This window comes from Artemia sp. Qi Xiang Cuo, chromosome 3 (assembly GCF_049724085.1).
Source record: "Artemia sp. Qi Xiang Cuo chromosome 3, ASM4972408v1, whole genome shotgun sequence".
In the NCBI taxonomy this organism is placed as follows: Eukaryota; Metazoa; Arthropoda; class Branchiopoda; order Anostraca; family Artemiidae; genus Artemia; species Artemia sp. Qi Xiang Cuo.
Window position 1 is genome coordinate 81,682,012 of NC_142796.1, and position 24,467 is coordinate 81,706,478.

General features: G+C 33.9%; 1 protein-coding gene across 2 annotated transcripts; it reads left to right on the forward strand.

Moving 5' to 3' along the window:
- On the forward strand, positions 1 to 24,140 carry SF2 (splicing factor 2). Of its 2 annotated transcripts, XM_089086646.1 has the most exons (4): positions 1 to 456; positions 8,978 to 9,150; positions 14,810 to 15,042; positions 18,376 to 24,140. In XM_089086646.1, exons 1-3 carry the CDS (start codon positions 51 to 53, stop codon positions 14,999 to 15,001), a joined length of 771 nt encoding a protein of 256 aa, XP_088942772.1. In that variant the 5' UTR covers positions 1 to 50; the 3' UTR covers positions 15,002 to 15,042; positions 18,376 to 24,140. The 2 variants fall into 2 exon arrangements, with proteins under 2 accessions (XP_088942772.1, XP_088942771.1); XM_089086645.1 differs by having other exon boundaries at positions 14,810 to 24,140.
- Positions 24,141 to 24,467: the final 327 nt, after the last annotated feature.

The window sequence follows — 24,467 nt, forward strand, 5'->3', positions numbered from 1 at the left end:
GAAAACCACCATATTTGTTGTTCTTGATAAAGGAGGAAGTAAACTGAAACATGTCTAGACGAAATCCCAACGAAAGTCGCATCTATGTTGGAAATTTGCCCCCTGATATCAGAGAAAAAGATGTTGAAGATCTTTTTTATAAGTTTGGGAAGATCACATTCATAGATTTGAAGAACAGGAAAGGGCCTCCATTTGCTTTTGTTGAATTTGAAGATCCCAGGGATGCAGAAGATGCTGTCTATGCAAGGGATGGATATGATTATGATGGCTATAAATTACGAGTAGAATTCCCAAGAGGCAACGATGGTGGTTTCTCTGATAGAGGTGACCGTGGAGGATTTGGTTTTGGGGGTGGAAGAGGAGGTGGATTTCGAGATAGAGGAAGAGGTGGTGGTGGTGGTGGAAGAGGAAGAGGCCCTCCTGCTAAGAGGACTCAATATAGAGTCAGAGTTACAGGTGAGTGCCTAGCATACTTAAAGGAAGGCTTATTCATTCTAGCTAGCATGCTATGTTAAGATATGAGATAGGCATAGCCTATAGGTAGAAAGGCAGTAACCACTTCAATAGGCCTATTTAAGTAGCCTATTTTAGCCTTTTAATCATAAAATTGCTAGGATCTTAAACTAAGGTCTTAGCCTATTTATTTCAGATTATATTAATTCTTAATTCAGATTTTTGTTTTTTGCCTTAGCCTAGGCCTACCAAAGCATTTTGGTTGTGCTGTTCAATGCCAAATAAGAATAAGAAATCTTCGATGGCCTTATAGCCTAGGCAAAGATCAGAGTAGAATGAACAAAGAGTTGTTTTTAGTTTTTGTTGTTGTTTTCAGTCAAAAGATATAGGCTAGGCCTAAGATCTTTGCAAATTGGGTGAAGTTCTACCAAATCTTATTATTGAGTTAGGACTAAAGTGAGTGCACCATTTGATGCCTTTTTTTATGCTGATTACAAATATAGGCCTAATAATCATTTCTATCAGAAATGAATTTCAGCCCCCCCCCCCCTATATATGCCAATTCAGGGTTAGGTTAGGTTGGGTTAGGTATATATAGGGGGGGGGCTGAAATTCATTTCTGATAGAAATGATTATTATATTTGTAATCAGCATAAAAAAAGGCATTGAATGGTGTATTCACTTTATTCCTAACTCAATTATATGATTTGGTAGAATTTTACCACAAATTGATTTGCTAAAAAACAGAAATATTCTAAAATGTCGTTATTGGTTTAGTGGTTGACTATTTCTGAAGGAGATATGAAAAAGTCCAAAGGACAAAATAAAAGCCAACCCTCAAAACAAACACTGCAACTAAATTAAAACTTTCTGAGCAACAATGAAAGGGTAACTGAATAAAAAATTCAGTACTAAGGCTCTTCTTTTACTCATCATTTTGCTAAGGTTGTATGTCTTTTGACAAAGAATGCTTAAAAGTGAAATCTTAGGACTAAGATCTTACTTCTTTGCAAACATCCTTTATCAATCTGCTCTGATCAGCATTGTAAGAAAAATGATGAGTACATCATTAAAGTTCCCTCATCTTTGTTCTATGTGGCAGAAAAATGGCATTCTTCAAACTTTTTGCTAACATCAGTGAGCTGTAAGATCTTAGAACAAAGATGAACAACAGAACAGAAATCTTTGCAGAAACTGTAAGATCTTAGAACAAAAGAATGGCCCTACTGAATGACATTTCAAAAATTTCATTTTATGAAAAGCATTATTAAAGGCCAGTCACTTACCAGGTACAGTATAATCAGAGATCCTATTAGGTTGCAAAATATAATTATGTAGAAGGATATAAAAACAATCAGAATTAATAAGCTCATTATAAATGGGCTTAGATAAGTTTCTCTTGTGTCTCTATTGAGGGCAAACTTTAGGGGAATTTGCTTTTTCATTGCACATATGTAACTTGGTATATTGAACATTAGGGGGTGAAGGTAAAGTTCATTTCCAATGCAAATGAATGCTATATATGGATTCAGGATGCAATTCTTATTCTAAAGCTATGCCTATTTCTTAGCTATCTCATTAGTGACCTGATAAGAAAATTTAACCCCTCTTTTTTTAATAGACAAAAAAATAACCTAAATTAACTTAATTTTTATTTAATATATACTTAATTTTTCATAGGCTGACTTTTCTTTCTGCTGTATGTTGCCTTAATCTTGCTTATTTGCTGTTGAATTAATATGAAGAAATCAGTTGGCCTATAGAAAATTCATTGGACATCTATAATTTACACTATATATTTGTCCATTAAGGGGTCAGGCAGTAAAATTTATTGGTGGTTCTTACAAATGACACAATTAAGTGTTTAAGAGGTACTTATGTCTTCTAGCCACCACACTCAAGTTCTTGGTCAGAGTAGAAACAGTTTCTTTCTCTATTTCAGTATGTACTTGGTTGTAATCAGCTAAATGTGAGAGAGATAATGTAGATATATTTTAATTAAACATTTTTATGTAGAGTTTCTATTTTGGTTAGGTTAGAAACCATTCAATATAATGCATTCTGGGTGGCCTGATTTCCATGGTTCTGTGATAGTTTCCATAATTTGTCACTAGTATTATATTTTCACCATATTTATGTATTTCCTTAGGATTAACCTAACTTCACTTCTTGAGTGTGGTGATTATAAGACATAATTACCATTTAAGAATTTCTCTCAAGTAAGTTTTGGAATTTTATAGTGTTTTACTTGTGGAGACTAGGTATTCTTAACCAATAGCTAGGGCTCTTAAGAAGGAAGCATACTAATAAAATAAAAGTACACCCTAGGAAACTTGCTATGTCTAATCTCTTCTATGTCTTAATAGGGCTTAGAAGAAAGCTTTCTTGATAGGTCACCTTGAATTCTGGCAAAAAAATACATTTACATTCATTTTGAGTTTTCAAGCTCTTTCATAGCTTTAATTCTTGAGAACACAATTCCTGTTATTTCAGTGGGATTTTAAGCCATATCAAGGTTTTGTTTCTAAATTTGAAGAATAGATTAAAGGAACCAGTTTGGCTTCAAAACAAGTAAGATACATTTTTGTTAATCTAGCTTCAAGCATGTCAGTAATGGTCTCTAAATCTTATTTGTAAAAAAGTCATGCAACAAATGCCTTTAATAAAGGCAATATCCAATTTTGCTTTCTCTTAGTATTTTTTTACCATTGTTTTCAAGCCATTGCACTCCTCTATTATTAATTTTAGGTTAATAAAGCAAGATTTTCTTAAAATCGTTTCTGGTTAATTTCATTTGCTTTAAAATACTGGACATGGTGAGAGTAGATCTCCTTTAGTAGCGCTCTGCAAAAATTGGTGAGTATTGGATTAATATAGTTACCAATACAAATGTGACTGAAAATTTCGAACTTTACACAATGGCCCAACTAGTTAAATGGGGAATCGTCCTCCTAAATTGTTTGCCCTACCCCCTTCCCTCTTCTAGATTTCAATTTTCCTTTTTTTTTTATTAAGATAAATACAGAAAAACAAAATTGCAACCCCTTAGATTTAAAAAAAATAAATACCTTTTTATGTCTTCATACTTAACAAATTAGAATAGTCTACCCACTAGCTGTTATTAATGATATAAAGATCCTTAGGGGACTGGAAAACTTAAAAGGAGTTTGCCTCATTTAGACATAAGGGTGAGGGTGCCTTACATGGCTTTCATCAATTAAAAAAAAGACAAAAAAACAACAACAATAAAAAGAGAAAAAGTAAAAGGCACAACAAGAAATGAGGGGAAAAGATAAAGCTAATTTCATTTGTTTATGACTGGCTGAACAGCTGTGACTACAGAACATTATCAAGATAGTTGGAGATATTCCATCAGTATCATCATCTGTTTCTATTAGTCCTAATGTTTTATTTATTTAATTTTTTTAGCCTAATTTATAAATCAAATTGGTAAAATCACAGTGTTTACTGACTGAAAATGAGATTTTGGCAAGTCAAGATTTCAGTGTCAATGTTTTCTTCTCCTCTCATTTGTCTTTTATTTTATTAATTATATTCTTTTGATTTTACCAATTCAATTTGTTATCAAGTTAGCAAAAATGTTGCAGGGCTTCTGCTGCCTTTATGAGCTGTTTAGCTAAGCATATGATGTTCTCAATAATGGATGTACAACCCTCCCCCTCTGTTTCCTAATACTTCTTAAGTCAATCTGGATAACTAGTAATGGGTATCACATGATATTTATGAAAATATCATGAGGTAGCAAACAAGAAAAAATATAGGAGACAAAATATTATACATTTCCTAATATTTCCCAAATGAATCTAGATATATAGTTATTTGAATGATAAATGGTACTCAGGACAAGTTTAAACATAGTTAAGATAGAATTTTTTTCTTTAAAAACACCTATGAACACAATAAAACAAAATTGATTAAGCTTGTTTAGCTACTAGGTTGTAGAGATTAAGACAATTTTATTGGTTTCTGTGTTTTCTAAAGACCAGTTTTTTAGAAAATACACTGATTTTGGCTACCAAGATTCATTCTAGGGACATGCTATCAGGGCTAGTAGCACCTTTATGCACTGGAATGTGGCACATTTAATACAATGTATTAGCAGAAAGATTGACTTTTTAGAAGCTAGGCAGTGATGATGAGTTGTGCCTCATCTCATTTTTTGTCTTGATTTTGAGGATAAGGCTGTATCAATTGTATATTTGAAATTCTTTATTTTGAGAAAATGACACCAGTTCTTCATTAAGTAAGGTGGACTCTACTTTAAATCAGCTTCAGGCTGGGACCTCTTCTTTAAATCAGCTTCAAACTGGGACCTCTAGACCCTTTTAACATAAGTTTAATATGGTACAAGGAGTGATATTTTAGGATCATATTATCCATTTATACATCACCACAGCAATGTTAGCAAGAGTGTAAGGGGTGTTTAGTTTTCCAAGATAGGGGAGGCAATGTAAAATTTCTTGGAAGCTTTCATTAGTAGGTTAATAATAGTTAAAAAAGTTTTGCCTGTTGAACATTTCATATTATTTCTTCATAATTTTTTTCATAGTGATTAAAGTATGTTTATTTGTTTTAGGTGTCTGGTAGTTTTTGTATTAAATTTGCAGTTTTTTGCTAAATTGGAATTTTTTATAGTGATTTAAGATATATTACAATTTTTTCTGGGTATTCAGCAGTTTTTGTATGAAACTTAAATTTTTTTTGCTAAATTCAGAAAATTAAGTTCCAGGAGCAGGATTTTCTCTCCAAATAACTTAAAAAATATTTATACTTTATCCTTTATGTTGTTTGTGCTTCAGTGATAATAAATTTACTATATAAACATTTGACATAGTAGGCTTCATAGTAATTTAAGTATCATAGAGTCAATGAAAAATAATGTATGTGTAGAAAACAACTTAGGCCTTTAGGTCTGATCAAGAGGTATACATTCGTGTACACATGGAATAGACGCCCCTCCCCATAAGGGGGGGGGCATCTGCCCCCCTGGCCTAATGACTGTGTCATATATTTGTATTAATTTAAAATACTTTCCACAGAATAAGTTTTCAAAGAAAAGTAAAGAGCTCTATTAAGTCAAAAATGGGCAGAAATAAAGTCAAATAATCTTCCAAGTGTAAAACTACCACAAATCGCTATCAACAATTAAATGAAACTCAAAATGAACAGAAATTATAATGAAATGGCAAGTCAAACTCAAATGAGCAAAAATTAACCTTACTAGGACTGATAACCCCCATGGCTTCTCAAGGCCAGAACATAACTTAGGTTTTACTGAAAAAAAAAATGATTGTGGATTTTCAGTTAAATTTACCTATACTGATATTTATTCCTTAAAATAAAAAGTGAGGAAAATTTTTTTTTTTTTAATTATTTAAGTAAAAAAAAGTGAAAACATTTAAACAAATATTTTGTTTTCAGTAAAGCATAAATTATATTGAAATTATGAGAAGGCATGGGGGCTATCAGCCTTACTATTGCTAATTTTTGCTTGTTTCGAGTTTTATTCGGCTATATATTCTAATTTCTGCTCATTTTGAGTTTCATTTATTTATTGATAGTGATTTGTGGTAGTTTTATGCTTGGATGATTACTTGACTTCATTTCTGCCCATTTTTGGCTTAATGGAGCTCTTTACTTTTCTTTGAAAAGCTTGTTTGGTGGAAAAAGTTTTTTTAGATTAATTTCTGTTTGTTTATTATTGACAGTCATTTTCATGAAAAAAAAAAAATATTTTATCTTTCCGGCTTTTTTTTTCTATACAAATCCATAGTTTGGCATAATTGTGGGGGGTTTGACATGCCCAATATTCCTGAAGACATAGCTGCTGGGCCATTCTACTATGCTGAACAAAATGTTGACTAGATGTGTTGGGGAAATAAATGGGCTTGAGAGACTGGCTGATATCCCTCAATCTCTTTTTACTCTTAGAAAGACCCCTAGAACTTTCAATTTTGAATCGAATTATCTTCTTTATATGTTTCAATGATATTTCTAGCTATTATAGAGTGGTGCTGACACTATATTGCTTATATGCCTTTTTGAAAACCTGCATGTATACAGTTTTTTCGTTTAATTGGAAAGCCCCCTAAACACTTCCTAGAAGTTTCACCTTAATACTCTAAGCATCATTAGTTACAGTAACTGTAGTTGTAGTACTAAAAGTGTACACATAGTGCTTTCTGGCTTGATTGAAATCCCCCACAACTTACTCTTAAAGATCTAACTTAATAATATAAATTGTTCTCAGGATATTGCTTTGTAACCTTTTTGAAAGTTCACATGTTAATAGTTCGTTTTGATTTAGTTCAACGTCTGCCTAAATATTTCTTATATTTGATTACTGAAGATATTGTTATTTTCTCTTTGGACTATTGGCTACAAAATGGCTGTCTCACAATTTCGATCAAATGTGTTGGGGGAAAAGAGGATATCAGGGAGAAGAGGGGGGGCTATTTTTGCTCCATCACGCTTGACTCTTAAATGAAACTAAAAGTATGCATTTTCAATCAAATGAGCCTCCTCTCAAAGTTCACAAGACCACCTCTTCATAAAAAGCTTACATTCCCCCTGGGCATAACATAAAAACCCTTATCCTCATACTTTGGGGGGTTGTGTCAGCCCCAAAGGCTGTGTTATGAGATCTTTGGTTTTTGAACAAATGGCTGTCTTAGATTTTCTATCGGATGCATTGGGAGAAAATATGACGTGGGGGGTATAGCTGCCCTCCGATAAATTTGACTCTTAAAAATGACTCTTCAACTTTTGATTTCCAATCCAATGAGCCCCCTCCGAAGTGTATACAACCCCCGTTTCCATAAGAACCTTAAATCCCCTCGGGGCATACCTTACAACCTTTACCCTTAGGACCTTGAGGGGGTTCTCATTGTCAAAGACATAATTTCTGGACTTTTAAACTACATCAAACAAAATAACTATCTCGAGATTTTGACAGAAAGTGTTTGGGGAAATGATGGGCGTGGGGGGAGTGCCCTCCAATCACTTTTGACTATTAAAGAAGGTACTAGCCCTTTCAATTACCAACCGACTGAGCCCTTTCCGATGTTTCTATGACAACAAATGGCCATCTTAAAATTTCTATCAGATGCGTTTCTGGAAAATACGACGTGTGTGTGTGTGTGGGGAAGCTATTTGCCTTCTGATCACTTTGACTCCTGAAAAGAGCACTATAACTTCTGATTACCATTCCAATGAGCCCTCTTTGAAGTTTATATGACCACCATTTCTATAAAAACCTTATATGCCCCCAGGGCGTAACTTACAACCCTTGACCTGAGGGCTATGTGGGGGGAGGGGGAGGGGGAGTTACCCTCAAAGACGTAATTTTTGGACTTTTCAGCTACACTGAACAAAATGGCTATCTCAAAAATTATGGTTGAATATGTTTGGGGAAATGATTGGTGCATGGGGAGGGGACTGGATGATCTCCAGCCACTTTTGACTGTTAAAAAGGCCAGTAGAACTTCTGATTACCAATCGAATGAGCCCCCTTCCTATAAAAAACCTTATATCACCACAGGGCGTAACTTATAACCTTTGCTCTGAGGATTGTGGGGGTGTGTGTCATTCTCAAAGTCATAATTTCCAGATCTTGAATTGAAGAATTGAAGTTATCCCTGAGATAGTTATCCCAGACCTGAATTGATTTTGTCAAGTATTTTGTAGTAGGTTGCATATGGTTGCATCAAGACATGGCTAATTGTAGACAGAGAAAAGCCAAGACAGATAGTTCAAACTACACTGAACAAAATGGTCATCTCAAAATTTTGATTGGATGTGTTTGGGGATTGACGGGGGGGGGGGGAGCTGGCTGCCCTCCAAGAGCTCTTTTGAAGTTCCTATGACATTTCTTTCTGTAAGAAGTACCCTGGTCTAAAAAAGAAATCTTATATTGTGCCCACATTGCTCTTTACTTAGGCAGCGCTGTTGTGCTGCCCATGATATTTCGTCTTGAGATTTCAATTATACAGCACTGGAAGTGCTGATTAGACCAAGTAAGCCCCCCCCCCAAATTCAGTCTATGGGCGCCCATGCATGTACATTATTCCTTTCTGAGTTAGCAAGACATATAATGCCAGTTCTTAAGTTTTTCATTTTTTCTGGGTGGTGAAATTCTTCCCTCTATGGGTAAGTATTGTTATATGGTAGCATATGTTTGCACAAATGTGATCTCTTAGGGGTATTGGAAGAATTAGTTATTTATAGTCCTGGTTACTTGACCAGCTGTTTGTGGGATCTTACATACATACTTGTGGAATAGAAAGGTAATCAACTATAAGCAATACTGTAACCAAGGGTGGTTTAGGGGGTTTGACCCCCCCCCCCATCCCTGAAATGTTTGTCCGACTCTGTAAAAACGTAACAAAAATTATTATAGGCAATTTTTTAATGTGTTTTTAAAGTTTTTTTTTACCCCTACCACTCCCACAAAAATTTTTGGATATGGCCCTGACTGTGTCTTTTTTTAATATCTATTTTTAAGGCCTACCCCCAACTGGTTCTTGGCAAGATCTTAAGGACCACATGAGAGAAGCGGGTGATGTTTGCTATGCAGATGTGTTTAAAGATGGCACTGGTGTATGTGAATTTTTGCGCTATGAAGATATGAAATATGCAGTGAAGAAACTGGACGATTCTCGATTTCGTTCTCATGAGGTCTGTCTTTTTTTCTTTTCTTTTTCTTGGGAAGCTAATTAAGCCAGATAATTAGTGTTTCAAGTAGGTTGTAAAATGATTGTGTGAATATAAACATTAAAGGGAGCCTTCAAGTGAATAAATCCCTAAACAAAACATAATATATAAGATTTAGGCTTCTGATGTTGTGATTAAACATTGAATCTCAGACTAAGCTTTCCACTTGATTGATTAAAAGTTAAATCAAAGCTTGACTAGTGGCTGAAATAGTCCCATTCTATGCAGAAACACTAATTTTTCTAGGCTTTATTGTCCATTAAGTGTACTCTGTGTTCCTCCCCATTTCTCTTCTTCTTTATTAATATTTATTTTTGTCTATATTTATTTTCAACATTTTTTTTTTCCATTGTATTTTAAGAGTGCGTTGTTTTTTCCATGGAAATTATTAACTGAAATTCAATTTGCAACTTTTTGTGTTGAAGCAGGCTAGAAAAGGAAACTCTTCCCACCTTGAAAAAAAGGTAACTTTGTTCCTACACTCCCAAATCAGTTAAAGCAGTCATAACAATATTAAGTCTATATCTTCATTATTAATCCTTTTAAGCTTTTCTTCTGTTTTTGACAAATGAAACTCAGAAAGGAAAGAAAATAACAAAATGAAAAATAAAATAAAAAAAGATGATAAAACGAGGATTTTGTCAGCCAGTGGCGAACCATGAAGAAGAAGAAATAAGCAAATATTTCGACAAGGACCTCCGCCGAGTCGTCCTCGGTGCTAAACAAAAAAGAAAGAAAAGAAAAAGAAACCAACAGAAATCAAACCTTTTGAAGTTTGCTTGACAATGACAGAACAGAAACTAAATAAGAACCCGATTGGAATCAATGAAAAAGAAAACTACCAAGATGATTGGGCAACAATACTTTGTTCTGCTATTGCTCTGGCTAGCTTACAAATTCGTTCATCATTTGATGTCCAAATAGGTTCTATCAAGTTGTCCCGGATGAAAATATTGATTGAGTCCTTCAAAATTAAACTGTCGTAAATTGGGCTTAATGAAATATCTCCAGTATCTCTATTTATTGCTAAATTTTGGTTCATGTATTTTTTTTTATCTCAATTAGCTCTTCAAAAGTTTGTGGAAGGCCATTTGCAGTAGATATTAAGGTTGCCTCGCCAAAAAGAACCAGATGGGTCGGATTTACGAAAATATGCGAAGCCAATGCCGAATCAAAGTTGTCATTGCTATTTCTTAATCTCAGGGACTTATCAATTGAAGGGTTGTGTTTAGGCAAACGCTTACCGAGTTGTTGATGGGTCCTACCGATTTAAAATTTTCAAAAAGAAGAAGAAATTCTGCAGACAACACTACCAAGTACTGGATCGACTTTATCTTGTAGTGGGTTGAAAAAATGCTCAACTTTTTGTTCAGTTTTAAAGAAACAGAGAGATTATGTTTTTTTTTTTTTTTTCAAGCTTATCGCCAAGTTTCGGGATGTATGGTAAAGTTATAATTTTTTTTATAAATTGCCGGGGTAACTGAATCAAGGGGGACGAATATTAACAGAGAGCTGTTGAATTTGGGGCGAAATGCATGCCAGAGGTATAAACTGTACCTGGAAGCTGAGCAATCTTGACAGCCGGAAGAGGAGTTCAATATGAAAGAAGAAGAAGAGGAAAAAAGAGGATGTTATCTGATAAGAAGACCATTGAACACCTGGAAAAGATTTTATTGAGAAGAATTCAGTTGAAAAGAAGAAGAGACAAGTAGCAGAAATGTTTCTCCAAGAAGCTAATGAGAAGCTGAAAAAAGCCATAGATGCCAAAGACTTTGTTGAAATAAGTCTCGCACAAAGTATGGTCGAAGCTTTGAACAGGAGGATGCGCGAAGAAGATGAGGCAGCTAGAGAGGTTAACCTGATACAGAGAAGGGTAAACAAACGAATGTCCTTAATTTCGTCATATTTTGCCAAAAGGAACAAGTAGAGTGGATTATTTTGTACTGGTGTATTTTGTGCTTTTATACAAATTAAAAGCAATTAACTGAACTCATGAAAAAAAAAAAGAAAAAAAAAAGAAGAAGAATATGTGCACCAGTCATGAAGACACCAACTGCCACTTTTTGAGTCCATGGAAACTTTCTGAGGTGCACATATCGTAAATCTAGGTTCATAATTGATTCATAAAATTGCAATCAAAAGCTCATATAGTTCATGTTTTTGTGGTCAAAAATTCATATTTTTCAAAAAAAAATCTAGCGGGAGGCCTGTATATGTGTTGTGGTAAAGCAATGCATTTACTGGGTTTGGTTTATTATGATGACTAGGTCGATAAACTTCGTGACATCACGAGAGGAGTAATTGATCTAGTCGGTATTAAGATCGATCTCTACCATAGAGTGCGTTGAATTCAAATCTTTCAGTCCCGAAGAAGAGTCCATAGTCCACTGTACTGTAGCAACAAAACGACGAGGGGCGGGGTGTTCACTAGCTGTACCCAGTCGATGCATTGCTTTATACCACATTTGTTTAATATTTGTGTTGTGGTATAAAGCAAACGATTCCCCTTAGAGGGGGAAGAGGTTCAGAGGAGTTTGTGTTTGAAGGGAGGTGCTGAATTTGCTTAAATGTATTTTTAATAGAGATAGGGAGGGGAAGGAAACCCTTATGGTGGGGGGTTTTCCCCTACTAAGATGACACAGTTTTACACAAGAAAATGATGAAAGAATTATTCATTTTGTCTATTTAGCAAGTTTTAAGCATGTTGTTGTTCAAACTTTTTGATGTTTGTGTCCTGTTTTAGTTTAAAATATGAATTTCGTCCTGGAGGGCTTGTGATCATGGTTTTAAAAGATAAATATTGCTTCTTAGACTGTCCATGAGAAGAATCTAAAGTTACTTGAAAATAAGATTTTTTTTTGGCAATTTTCAACCAACGCTCAACTTATTTGTAATCTAAAAAACCTGTGCACTATATTCCTAAGATTTAGTTCAAAAGATGTGTAGAACTAAATCTCAGCTCTAGAATGATAGTAGAATATTTGGATTTCGTTGAGATATCAAAACCATACGAGAGAAAATAACATACCAAAAATTAAACAAAATATTTCGACCAAAACGACTTTATTTAGATTCTTATAGAAGAATCTAAACCTGCTTAAAAATAAGAATTTTTGTGACAATTTTCAACCAGCCTAAAAAAAAGCTGTGCTTTAAGTTCCTAAGATCCAGTTTTGAAAATGGGTAGAACTAAATCTCAGTACTCGAATGATAATAAAATATTTGTATTTCGTTGAAAGTAAAAGCAGAAAAATAACAACAAAAATTGCGCAGGGTTTACAATTAAAGGTTTGTGTAGGAGTGGAAATAGTAATGGCTCATTCACTAAAAAAGTAGGTTTTGTAGAAAAAATACTCGTTGAAGAAAATAAGAAAAACGATTAGGCCCGACACTAGTCTTTTTTAGAATGTGTTTCCAGATTCCGTTTGTATTGCGGAAAGTTTGCTGAAAAGCTTCAAGAGAAGGTTTTTTTCCTTATATAATTCTCTCTCTCTTTTTTTTATTTATTGATTTGTATGTATTTTCTAACTTTTGAGTGCTCCTTGTTTTTCTTTTTTAATCGATTTGCACTTTTTTATGGTTCATGGTCAGTGTAATTACCACAAGCTATATCTTGTATATTTGTTCATGGGTAAAACAAATAGTTTCCCGATTTTGTACTAGGTTTTTAGAAATTCGAACTTTACACAAAGGTTGAGTACCTTAAGGGCCATCAGTACTTGTATGATATACGCCCTACTCAATGTTCTTCTAATATTTTTCTTTCACGCTCAATCCTAATGAAATGTGCCAAAGTAAGATAAAAATATAATACTTAAGAAACAAATTTAGGCTATATATTTGCAAATTAGGGGGGGGGGTAAAGTATAGCGGGTCTGCATTTCTAATGTGTTAGGTACGATTATTCTGCATATTATGTAGTAAGAATTGTTTTCTAAGTTCACATTGTCTAATTACTTTACCTCCCTCCCACCCCCTAATGTGCAAATATAAAGTCCAAATTATATATTTTCCATCTATTCTGTCACTTCTATTTGTCTTGTCTCACACTAAGCTGAAAGAAACTAATGTACAATTTAACGGTAGGGCGTTTATCATACAAGTACCAGGACATCTAACCTAATTTTCCCACTCTGAAGAAGTAATTATAACGGTTAAAGTACAAGGTTAACCACAGGCACTTACGCTGGGATTTTCTTGGGGGATGGGCAATAATTCAAAGAATTTAGGAATAACCTTGTTAATTGGGATAAAAAGTGCACATTCAAGAAAATTTAGGATTTTTGGTGAAGCCTTTGATAATCAATCGTAGTATTTAGCTTACCGCTACGTTAAAGAAGGTTGTCTTCATCCGAAATATAGTCTACAGACTTTTTTTCTAGTAACATTGCAAATAAAAATCCTGTTTGAAAGTTTTATTTTTCGTGAATCTGGTCATGTTAGGGGTTTTAGAGAAGGCTATTTTTAGGCTTTTTTTATATATATAATGATTTCTATTATTATTATTTTCATTTTATTTGTATTTAATTTTTTCTAATCTTGAGTGTTCCCTTTTTCTTTTTTTCAACCAACGATTTTCATTACATTTTCGATCAAAATTTCAAATTATCAATTTTCAATGAATTGCAATCTAAAAAACCGTGTTCACCAAGTTCTAAAACTTAATTCGATAAATGGATAGAAATGAATCCCAGCTATACAATAATAGCAAATTTGTTGTCTTTGGTTAATATATTAAAACTATAGATCATAAAATAATATATTAATAACTAACTGCAACTACTATTTTAAAACTACGACAAGGGGTCAGTCAGACACACATAATCAAAAAGCTATATGTAATGCATTGTATTGGGTAGATATTATAGGTGTTATAAACCCTGTTTTTTGTATGCTTTCCTTTGAAATCTGATTTTTGGTCTTTGGTATATATAAGGGTATGAAGAACACCTTTTTTGTTGAGTAATATTATATAGAGAGACGAGTTACGTTATGTTTTATAGGTCTTTTTCTATTAATAAATCTTATCTACCTTACGTTTATCCTACTATTATTATTTATGAACTCATATGTCTCTGCTCTGCGATGCGAAAGAAGAAACATAACGGTTGTGCCTTTGACTTTTTGATCAGCAATTAGTAAGCTGCTGCTCCATGGTCCATCTTTTCTAATTTCAAAAATTATGCCTTATATTTTTATTCCGATGGGTTAATCATAAATATTACGCTCGAAAGCTGAACATTCTTCAATTCGATAAATTACGAAACGGATTACATATTTGGTGCATAGTAGTGCGTAATTTTGATTTTACTGATAAGGTTATATTGTTGCTTATTAAAACCATATACCTCTCAAAGAAATGTTAGCTTCATATTATAAAATTGTTCATTAATTACATCAATTTCGCTTTTTCTTTTAAGTTGCTAGATGTTACACTGTCAGTACAGCTTGTAGTTAAAACCATGATAGCAAAAAATATTCAAAAATCGCGCTGGTACCATCAACCTTTATTTTCCTGGAACTCGCTCAGAAGTTCCCTCGATTCAAGTTACTTAGAGTTGGAAGTTTGAATTTTTCTCGTTTTAACTTGGTTTACCCTAATATAAACGTTCAACTTGAATAGGGTGAAACTTCATTTGTCCGCATCCGAGAAGATGATGACTACTCTCGTGGTGGTGCCAGCAGCAGCTACAATCGCTCTAGAAGTAGATCCCGTTCATACTCTCCAAGGGCAAGAGGACGTGGATCACCAACATATTCACCAGTCCGACGCTCTGCTAGTCGTTCCAGATCAAGATCGGCTGTAAGAGTTTGAAAAAATAATATCTACTCAATAAAGGCTTAAAATATCCAAAGGTTCGAATTTGTGTTTTTAGTAGCTTACCAGTTAATTATGTACACAAATCATATGTATTGTCATTTATTATGGTTGATTTATTTTTATTCTTTCTCTTAATACTTCCAAAAACTCAGACTGAATTATCATGTAGAGTGTCCATAAAGTCATGAATCTTGACATAGTTAAATGTTTAGGAATCTTTTAGGTTTTTAAAATTTAGCTGGGTAATTTGGCAGATAGATTAAGACAAAATATGCTTAACTTTCCTTGTAATTTTTCTTTTAAGAATCACCTATCGAGTCTATGGAAGCTCCTCCCCCCCTGCACCCGTGATACCCGTGATAGTGGGATCAGGTCTCATAGACAGTGTTTTTAATTGTCCAGGAGAGCCTAATGAACACTATCATGGATAATTTCCCACAAAATTCATGGTTTTTGAAATGCTGAGGTTTGTCAATATTCATCTTGTGGGACATGATTTTAGAACTCCCTGTTTAATAAGCAAAGGTTCAAATTATGAACTTTAATGGCTCTTCCCCCCTAAATATTCATCATATTGTGCAAAACCAAAGACCTGGGGGCTGTCTCTGGGCATTGCCTTCTTGGAATTTTTTTTTAATAATATTCAGGTGACTTGAACTTTTTCACCATTTAATAAATCGCCACTTTCAAGAATACCGTTGTGTGGGTGCTTGAATGTAAGCTAGAACTTCGTTATGGGGCGTTGGGGGATGTTTATAGGGGCATTTATAGAAACATTAGTCTGTAAAGATGATTTGACAGTTGGTACCATCCATTGGCTTCCCCGCCCTCTGTCTTCCAAACATGTTTTCTAGTTGCCCCTATGTTGAGAAAAATAATATTATAATTAGAGAATATTAGCAAATTCAATACAAGCCAGGCAGTTTGGCAAAGCTATTGAAACACCAAAGATTAACTAGCTTAAAATGAATATCCCAAATCATTAAGTTCAAGGTGTCTAAAACAACTTCGGAAAAATATAGAAAGAGAGAATTAAGATACTAGAGAGACCTAGAAAGAGAGAATCTAGAACTTAGAAAGAGAGAATCAAGAGCTTTGAAAGAGATAAAAGGCATCACTGGTAGCAACAACAACTTGTGATAAGTTTTCAGAGTGCACTGGCTAGATATTGTCCAGCAAGACATTTTTAATATGGCTAAATTCTGATTCGTACAATATTTAGAGACAAGCCTTTGCTAAGTCATCTTTAGGGCAAGCATAAGTCTGAAGAATACCGAAAAATTGAGAGGACAAAAGGCATGAAAAACTGTCTGAAGCAGAAAATTTAAAAAGAAAACCGTTGAGAAAAAATCAGTTAAAAATAAAAGCAAACTAACAAAAAAACATCCGTAGAAAAAAAAAACAGCTTAAAAACAGATAAGAATGAACTTGAAAATTAAAGAATTTAACTTCTCACAAAAAAAAAATGTTTGTATCTTAGGCTTTTCATGGTTGGTTTTGGAGTTAGGCTATAACTTATTTAACTCGCTGTTTGTTTTTTTTTTTTTTTTTTTTTTTTCATGGATGTTTTGTTTCTTTTTATTTAGGTTCGTTTCATTTACGATTTCTTTGTGTGCGGTTTTCTTTTTGGTTTTATCCGTGTCTCTCTTTTTATTGGTTTCTTGCAGTGAAGGCGGTCCATGGGAGCTCTAGTGACATCTCTGTTTTTTTTTTGCGTCTTTTTTTTACCGGCTGGAAATATGGTTCAAGCTCTTTTCATAAGGTTTTATTCTTGAAAGTATCGCCATCATTTGGATAAGCAATAAAGTTCATTAGTCAAGCTGGGAATTCTGCTGTGGAGGTTAGAAGCGCTGAAATTTCGATGCTTCTAAAATTTGCTGCCACCAGAAGCTCAACTAGCTGATAAAAATCAGACAAATTTAGTACACCTGATTACCTATTGAGATACCTAATTTCCAGAATCAGGGTTTTGGGTATGGGCTGACAACCAAGCCATGACAAGAAAAGTCAGGATGTGAAGGTTCCATTGAATATTTTAAGACAGGATTGAATAAGGATTATTCCAAGAAGGAAAGCTTTAAATTCTCAAGACGAACTTAAATTGCAATAGAATAGTTATCATCTTCTAATCTGTCTTGCAATTGTCAGCACCATTTTCTCATCAAGTTAATCGACTGATTAGGTCAGCTGCTACATCGTGAGAAGGATACTGTATCGTCTCTATAAGAAAAGTGAGTGATTCTGATGCGGCATTTTCAAGAGTTAGCTTTAGCACTAGCAACCAAAAGGAGCTTTTTTTTCAAAAGTTAGATCATCGCCCAACCACTCTCGTTTTTATTGCACTGTGGCTCCCGTTAGAAGGCAGTTTATTAACTGATGTCAGGTTACCTACCTGGGCTTAGCGTACACTAATTTGCAGGGTATCTGTGCTTGTGACTTGCGATTCCCATGCAAAAGCACCCTTTGCGCACATAAGATGCTATGACTCTGTCCCCTTTTCTATCTTTTGACATCCCTATCATCACAGGGCTAGTGGTGTATACTTATGTTTTCAGTTCTGGTATTTTTGTTAACACTGCTTGGTCCTCATATTTTGTCGTAAAAAAAAAAAACTTAGTTCAATGTTCTAGATTGCAGTACACCAGCAAAATTTCTACGGTCTACTTATTTTGCAATGATTATTTTAGTGATGCTATTCTGTTGGTCCTAAGGTGGGTAATCTGATCTTAATGAAAAAGTAGCCCACCAGTGTTTGACCCTTTTTGAATTTTAAATTGAAGAAGTCAAGTTTGTTTCTATTAGGTATTAGAATATTAATACCGAGTACATTTAGTTCAGTCTCCAGTATCAAATTTGGGCGCACATAATTATGAAACGTGGGTATACACCTCAATATAAGTAAAGCTACACACAGATGGGGAGTGGGAATCTTCTTAAATTAAACCAAATGATTCCCCATCCGCTAAGGAGAATTCTAAAGCCTAAAAATTACCTTGTGTATTTTTGTCTCCTCCCTAGACTAGACCAGTGTGCACCTGTAGGTAACTATACTTGTAATTATATTATATTCAATACTTCTGTAATTATACTCTATGCCATGATTATAGTATATTCTATTCTATAAATGAATAATGCAAGTAAGTAACTGGTAGTTACTTACTTGTAAGTAACTATATGACAAGTCGCTGTTTGTGAAGCTCATTGAATGAATTTGACGAGTTATGATAAAATGATGAGTTTTGTCAAAAAAAAGTCATAATTCAGACTTGTAAAAGATTTCCCACCTTAGGAATATGCCCATTTTTCAAGTGTTTGTCATTATGGTTGCTGTATTTGTATTTTTTGACTAATGTACTTGTATTTTATAGAGTGGATACCTTTGGATTAAAAATGGATTAAAGGAGGAAATGGATTGAATAGGATTTGGATTTCATTTTGGAAGGGATTTGGATAAAAAGAGGAGGGATTGTGTTATGATGAAGGAAATCAAAGGATATTTCTTTACTGGATTTATAGGATCTTATCAAGGATGGATTCTGGATTTTAGGATTTAAGGATAAACGTAAGATTGTTTGGGTGTAAGAGATAGAGTCTCGTTTTTAAAGCAAATGTCTTAAGGGCGTGAGGACTTTTGATAATTGGCTCTATTTTAGTTGGCTATTGAACGAATTTTCGTTTTGGCCATTGTCTTAGGGAAAAAAGGTAGTACATAATGCCTAAGCAAAATCCAATATTCTTTCAAATTAAACAAAAATTAAGTAGATCATCTCATTTTCATAAAATACTTGATTTTCGTTACAAGATTAAACTATTCTATTGCAATTTTCACATATTAATTTGAAATAATTATGCATTGTATATTTTTTAAGGTGGATTTTGGCTTCAAACAAATTAGAACGTGTAGAAAAACCCATTAGAATCATGTAGAAAAACCCATTAGAATCGGAGTTGGTTAAGTAGTCATATGTGTGTATCTGACCATGTACTTGCTGAGACACGGGGGTTCAGCTAGAAACCATTTGAACGCCATTCTTAAGCGCAAATAGTAAATATAGCGAAAAAAAGGATCTTGATATTTAAATTTGAAGTTGTAGACTGTAGAACTGGATGCTTGACTATAAGTTCTTGCATGCTTGGCTGTAAAACGTTTAAACGCTGCTTTAGTAAGTAAATTTTACCGTTAGCCATTTACCATTTTTTATGGCCATTGCCATTAGATATTTGCCAATTTGTTTTCGCGGCCCCTCCTCCCTTTCCTCCTAGATACTGAGAAACACTTTTTTATGTATCTGTATTGTTTTTAAAAATCTTTGAAACTCGAGCTAAAAGTAGCTATGGATTCACCAGAACCATTTTTTACATTTGTATTTGGAGAACCCCTCTGTCTTTAGTAAATTCAGCTGGTGGTTGTTTGTGTACGAGAATTTACGGTCATTTAGTGAGTTTCAAAATGCATTTTTTGAAATCGGGAAAGAGCTTTTTTTTTCTTCAATGGAAAAAGTTTGATGTCACATTTGGCAACCAGCCGCAAAAAATTGGTAGCAAAAGGAACTAAAATTAAACCCTCGAAGAAGGTTAAAGTCACAAACTCAAATAAAGCTAACTGACTAAAAATAAATGGCAGAACATGGTCGTTTTTGATTAAGTAGTACATAAACACATTAAATGAAATTTGAATGATTCTAGGTGATTTTGAAAATATCTCAAATCAAACAAATTGTCCTAAAATTTTTGATTTGCTTCTTTGTCTGAAGTATTTTGTCTTTGACTTTGAAATCGGCGCAGCTGCACAATTATTAATAAAGACATTCTTAGGATGACTGAGGATCTAAGTTCAAATAAATTGATTTCAGTCTGTAGAAGAAAAAAACTGTTTCTTTGCAGGTCTGTTAAAATATTACATAACGTCACAATTACGATTGTGACGTGGGGAATATGACAAACATTCCAACAATAATGATAAAGCATACGAAATGAGCCACAAAACGCTCAAAAATCCGTTTGTTGATTAGTTGACCTTATTAATTTGGCTTCTGGTCGGCTCGTATGGAATCTCAAAATAGTTACTAGAATAAGTATAATTTTTCCAGGAGAGGGGGGGTAACAGTTAGGGGGGATTCTCTAAAATTCACGCAGTGGGCAACGAATATGCCCACAGGAAAAATTATCACCTTTTTTCCAGAGACAAAGGACACACTGAAAGGCCTAATATTTACAAGATTTTTAAAGAAACTTTTACTTTAAGATGAATGGTGTTTTAAAACTAATTTTTTGTTGAACAAATTTGACCTTAATAATTTGGCTTCTGAGTGGCTCGTATGGAATCTCAAAATAGTTATAAGAAAAGGCGCGTTTTAAAAATTTTAGAGAATGCCACAAACTAGGCTGTAGAAAAGCTATGTGACTATTTTTTCTTCAAGTCCTTAATCTGAAGTCCTTATGCCCTTAAATTTGCTTATAGAGTGTGGACTTAATCTTTTCATCAGTACTAGAAGAAAAAAAATTTTTTTTTTTTTAAGTTACCACTTCAAAATATTGTTGCATGCTAACTTACTTCTTTATAACTCTCAGTTTCCATCTTTGTTGGAAGTGTAATCTTGGAGGTTAGAAAAAGGTACTTAATTCAGGTATTCGCGAATCAGATTGAAAGCACTACAGGGCAAAAACAACCCAAAGGTTTCTATAGAAACTTCAATGTTTGGTTCGGGCCAAAGGTATCTATAGAAACTTTCATGCCTGGTTCAAAAGGCCAGAGAAAGGGCCAAAGTTATCTATAGAAACTTCAAGGTTTGGTTGAAAGAGACCAGAGAACGTCTTACCTAAAGTATCAACTTTAGATAGAACGGTAGAGTATTTTGAACTTATGTTAACGCACTTCTATCATTTAAAAAACATTCGTCAGTCGGATATTGACTAAATAACAAAGGTAATTTCTTAAACCGCATTGGCCTGCCGTAACAAAACATTTGAAGAAAAAGATCGGGAATGAGTATATCTTTTTTTCGAGGGCAGCGAAAAAACTGGATGAACAAAGTTAATATTTCGGGAGGACAACCGCCTCATTTCTTCATTACTATCAGAGAAATTAGGGGAATGTGCCAAGAAACGTGGACGAAACAACTTGGATAAAACGAAGCAACGTGGAAAGCCACAGAAGAAAAATAAAAAAAAAACAATTTAAAGAATTACAAATTTAAAATGAAACTCTATTCTCGATCTTTTTTTTTTCTCTGAATAATGATTGTGGGAATATTGATAAAAAACTAAATATACATGACTCCAATTGGCCGTGGCTCAGATAAGAATAAGAACCTGTTTCTCGCTTTTCTAGGATCAACGAATATCTTTTTATTTGAAACTTATTTAGTCTGTCTCCCATGTTATAAAGATTAATTAATACCTAGGCTGAGTTTGAGAAAAAAAAATACCGTCTTTCTACTGACTGTCAAGTCAGCCAGCAAATGATGTCAAGAATCAGCTAAGACCTTCAATTAACTAGACTACAAATTTCTTTAAAAAAATTGTACTAATAAATCCGCTGTGAGCTGGATTTCTGCTGCTACTATTAAGAACTCGCTGTAATACTGAGCCACCTGTGGCGAACACAGCTACGCACGCCCATCCTTCATACCAATCTATCCAAAAAAAAACTTTACACCCTCCCAAGAAGTTTCAATCTCCTTTAATCTTTCTTTACGGTCTTCTCCCATCCTTTTGGAGATAACCTTCTTTTTCTTAATGGTTGACCGGAAAGGAGGATTTTTTGGTAATCTGTCGTTTCTCATCCAAAGAGCTGTCCTAGTCATTTGGAAAATACTTTGGTGATTTTAACTTTAAAGTGGCTACACGCTAAATTACCGCAGAAATAGCGTCCCCATTCCCCTAGGTTCATTGAAGTTTGTCCTATCTCAAACCCTGGCATACCCCATTATACCCGCCTTCTGCTGACTTTTGTAAGCAAGTGATGACAAGAATCAGCAAATTAACAACAGACAAAAAAATTAATTTTATACGAGTTACGTGAAAATTGTAAGAAACAGTCAAAGAATTTTCTATCTAGAAAAGAACGAACTGCGGCTCTATGAGCTCTGATGCACAAAACCAAATAATTTAATAGGTTTTATTAACCGCTATTGAGCGCAACTCAGTAATTGTAATTGCCAATTGAACGCCAAAAAAAAACTACTAGAATTAATTTCAATAAGCATATTGAATACGAGCATAGTATCAGTAGACAATGCTCAAGGACAAATCAATGTTTGATATAGACTTTTAAACTATGTTAACATTATTTCAACTTTCATCTGATGTGATTATGACGCTAAAATCAATGGAGAACACATTCATAAATCTGAACTCTTTCTTCGACAAGTACGATAATAATATGGCTTAGGTCTAACTTTTAAAGAATCGAATTTTAAATTAAATTATACCGGCGTATAAATTGAAATGGATAGTTAATGTTAAAAATTATGATTGGCTATTTATGGAAGTCACAAATATTTATAATTAACTTCAAGGGTATTTTTCAGAAGGTTATTTGCCAAAATTGGTAAATTTCATTTCCATGTTCAGGTAGGGGGGTTACAACGAAAAAGAACCCCTTTGGAAACATCAAAAAAAATAGTTTGACCTACGGTAGTTTTAGTGATTATTGTTGGTACAAACACCAAAGCTGCTTTACTCACCTCATGTACCGCCTTAGGTCTGGTACTCAAAAGTGATTGTAATTTATATTTTAACATTGTGAGACGTGAGAATGAAATTGTCCTTTGGCTAAAACCAAAATTCCCCAGATAGTCTTGCCATCTAACATGACTTTTTCGTTCGTTCTAATGGACTATGTGGGGACTTGGTAGAGCCCTCTGATGCTTATCAATAAACAATTGATATGAATAAACGAAATAATCAGCCAAAAACTTGATGTAAGTCTTGCCCTCTTAGAATAACGTTCTTCCGTTTTTTTTACTTTTCATATCCTAAATACATCTTAAGTTAATTGGAAACCGTGTCGTCGAAGTTGAATTAAAAAGTACATTAAAAATGATCTTTTTGCTCTGGAAATTTATTCCATTCCACTTACGTGAGTGAATTTAACAGGAAAATTGTGCTACGATTTTTTGGCATTTTAAGAGACAACTCTTACATTCTATGTTAGTAGTAAGGATGCAGTGCTGTATTCGTGTGGTAATATAGGTTAGCTGTTTTTATTCTTTAAGATTCTTGACAATGTCAAAATAGAAAGTGTAAAAATTTTCAATCACGTTTTTTTTTTCGAAATAAGCTTCCGAGCAATTGGGCAATTTTACTCTCAGGTTACGATTTTCCATATTTTAATTCCACATAAAATCTTTGGTCATCACAATTAGAAAGTTTCAGTCTACTAATGGGGGTAGGGTCTGAATGAACTTTGGTGAAATCTATTACTCCGGTTTAAGTTGAGGCGGTTAGGACCCCACTAGTTTTGAACCCTCTCAAACAAATTGATCACCTAGTTCAGGCCAATTATGAATAACCAGCGTGCATTTTCTAACTTGCAATGCCGTATTTATCGTTTCAGGTTTTTGATTGGTGACATTTGTAAAAGCAACACATTCACCTAATATAATTTTTTTTTTTCAATTTTACCTTGCAATATTCATTTTGACCAATGTTGGAGTTGTGCTTCGTTATAAAATATGGCTTTAAATCCAATTTTTCTGAAATATTTGGAACTTTTTTCTATTTTTTATTTTTAAATAATTGTCAAACTAATAAGGAACTTCGAATACGTTGGTTTTGTAAAGGTTTTATAACCTTAAGAAGGTAAGAAATTGTAAATAAACTTTCCATCCCTGGCAAAGTTTTTGTGAAAGGAACTACTTATTGACGCACCTGCAGAACTTTAGGAGGGTAGAAAATAAAAAAGTTGAGAATGTACTGTTTTCTAGCTTTGATCTCAGTAATAAAAACACTTGCTAACCCCAATAAAAAAAAAAGTTAGAGACGTGCTGAAACAGAAATTAAGCGAAAAAAACTATCAAAAAGGGGTAAGAAAAACGAAGAAAAGGACGAACGTGTGCATTAACTTAATAGTCAATTAAGTGCTTAAAAAATGTGTTTTTTATATGTGTAAATAAAATGAACAACGACATTCTGTTTTTTTTTTCTTTAGACTAAAACGTATAAGTTTACTGTAAGAACCATGTAAGTCGCAAATTTTGGATTTGGCCATTTACCACCGAGTAAAGAGTACTATCAAACGTTGTACTCTCAAGCGGTGGTTTTGGTAGTCTACCGATTGCATTTATTTTTGGTTGCTGAAAATTAATCATTGCTACTCAGTGGCGTCAATTCACGAAAATTAAGGAGGGCGGGAATTTATCATTTTTCAAATGACAGTACTAAAAAAGGTATTTTCCAATTAAATTAACCAAAACAAGGTATCGTCTAAATTCCAGGAGAGGGCACATTCTTTCCC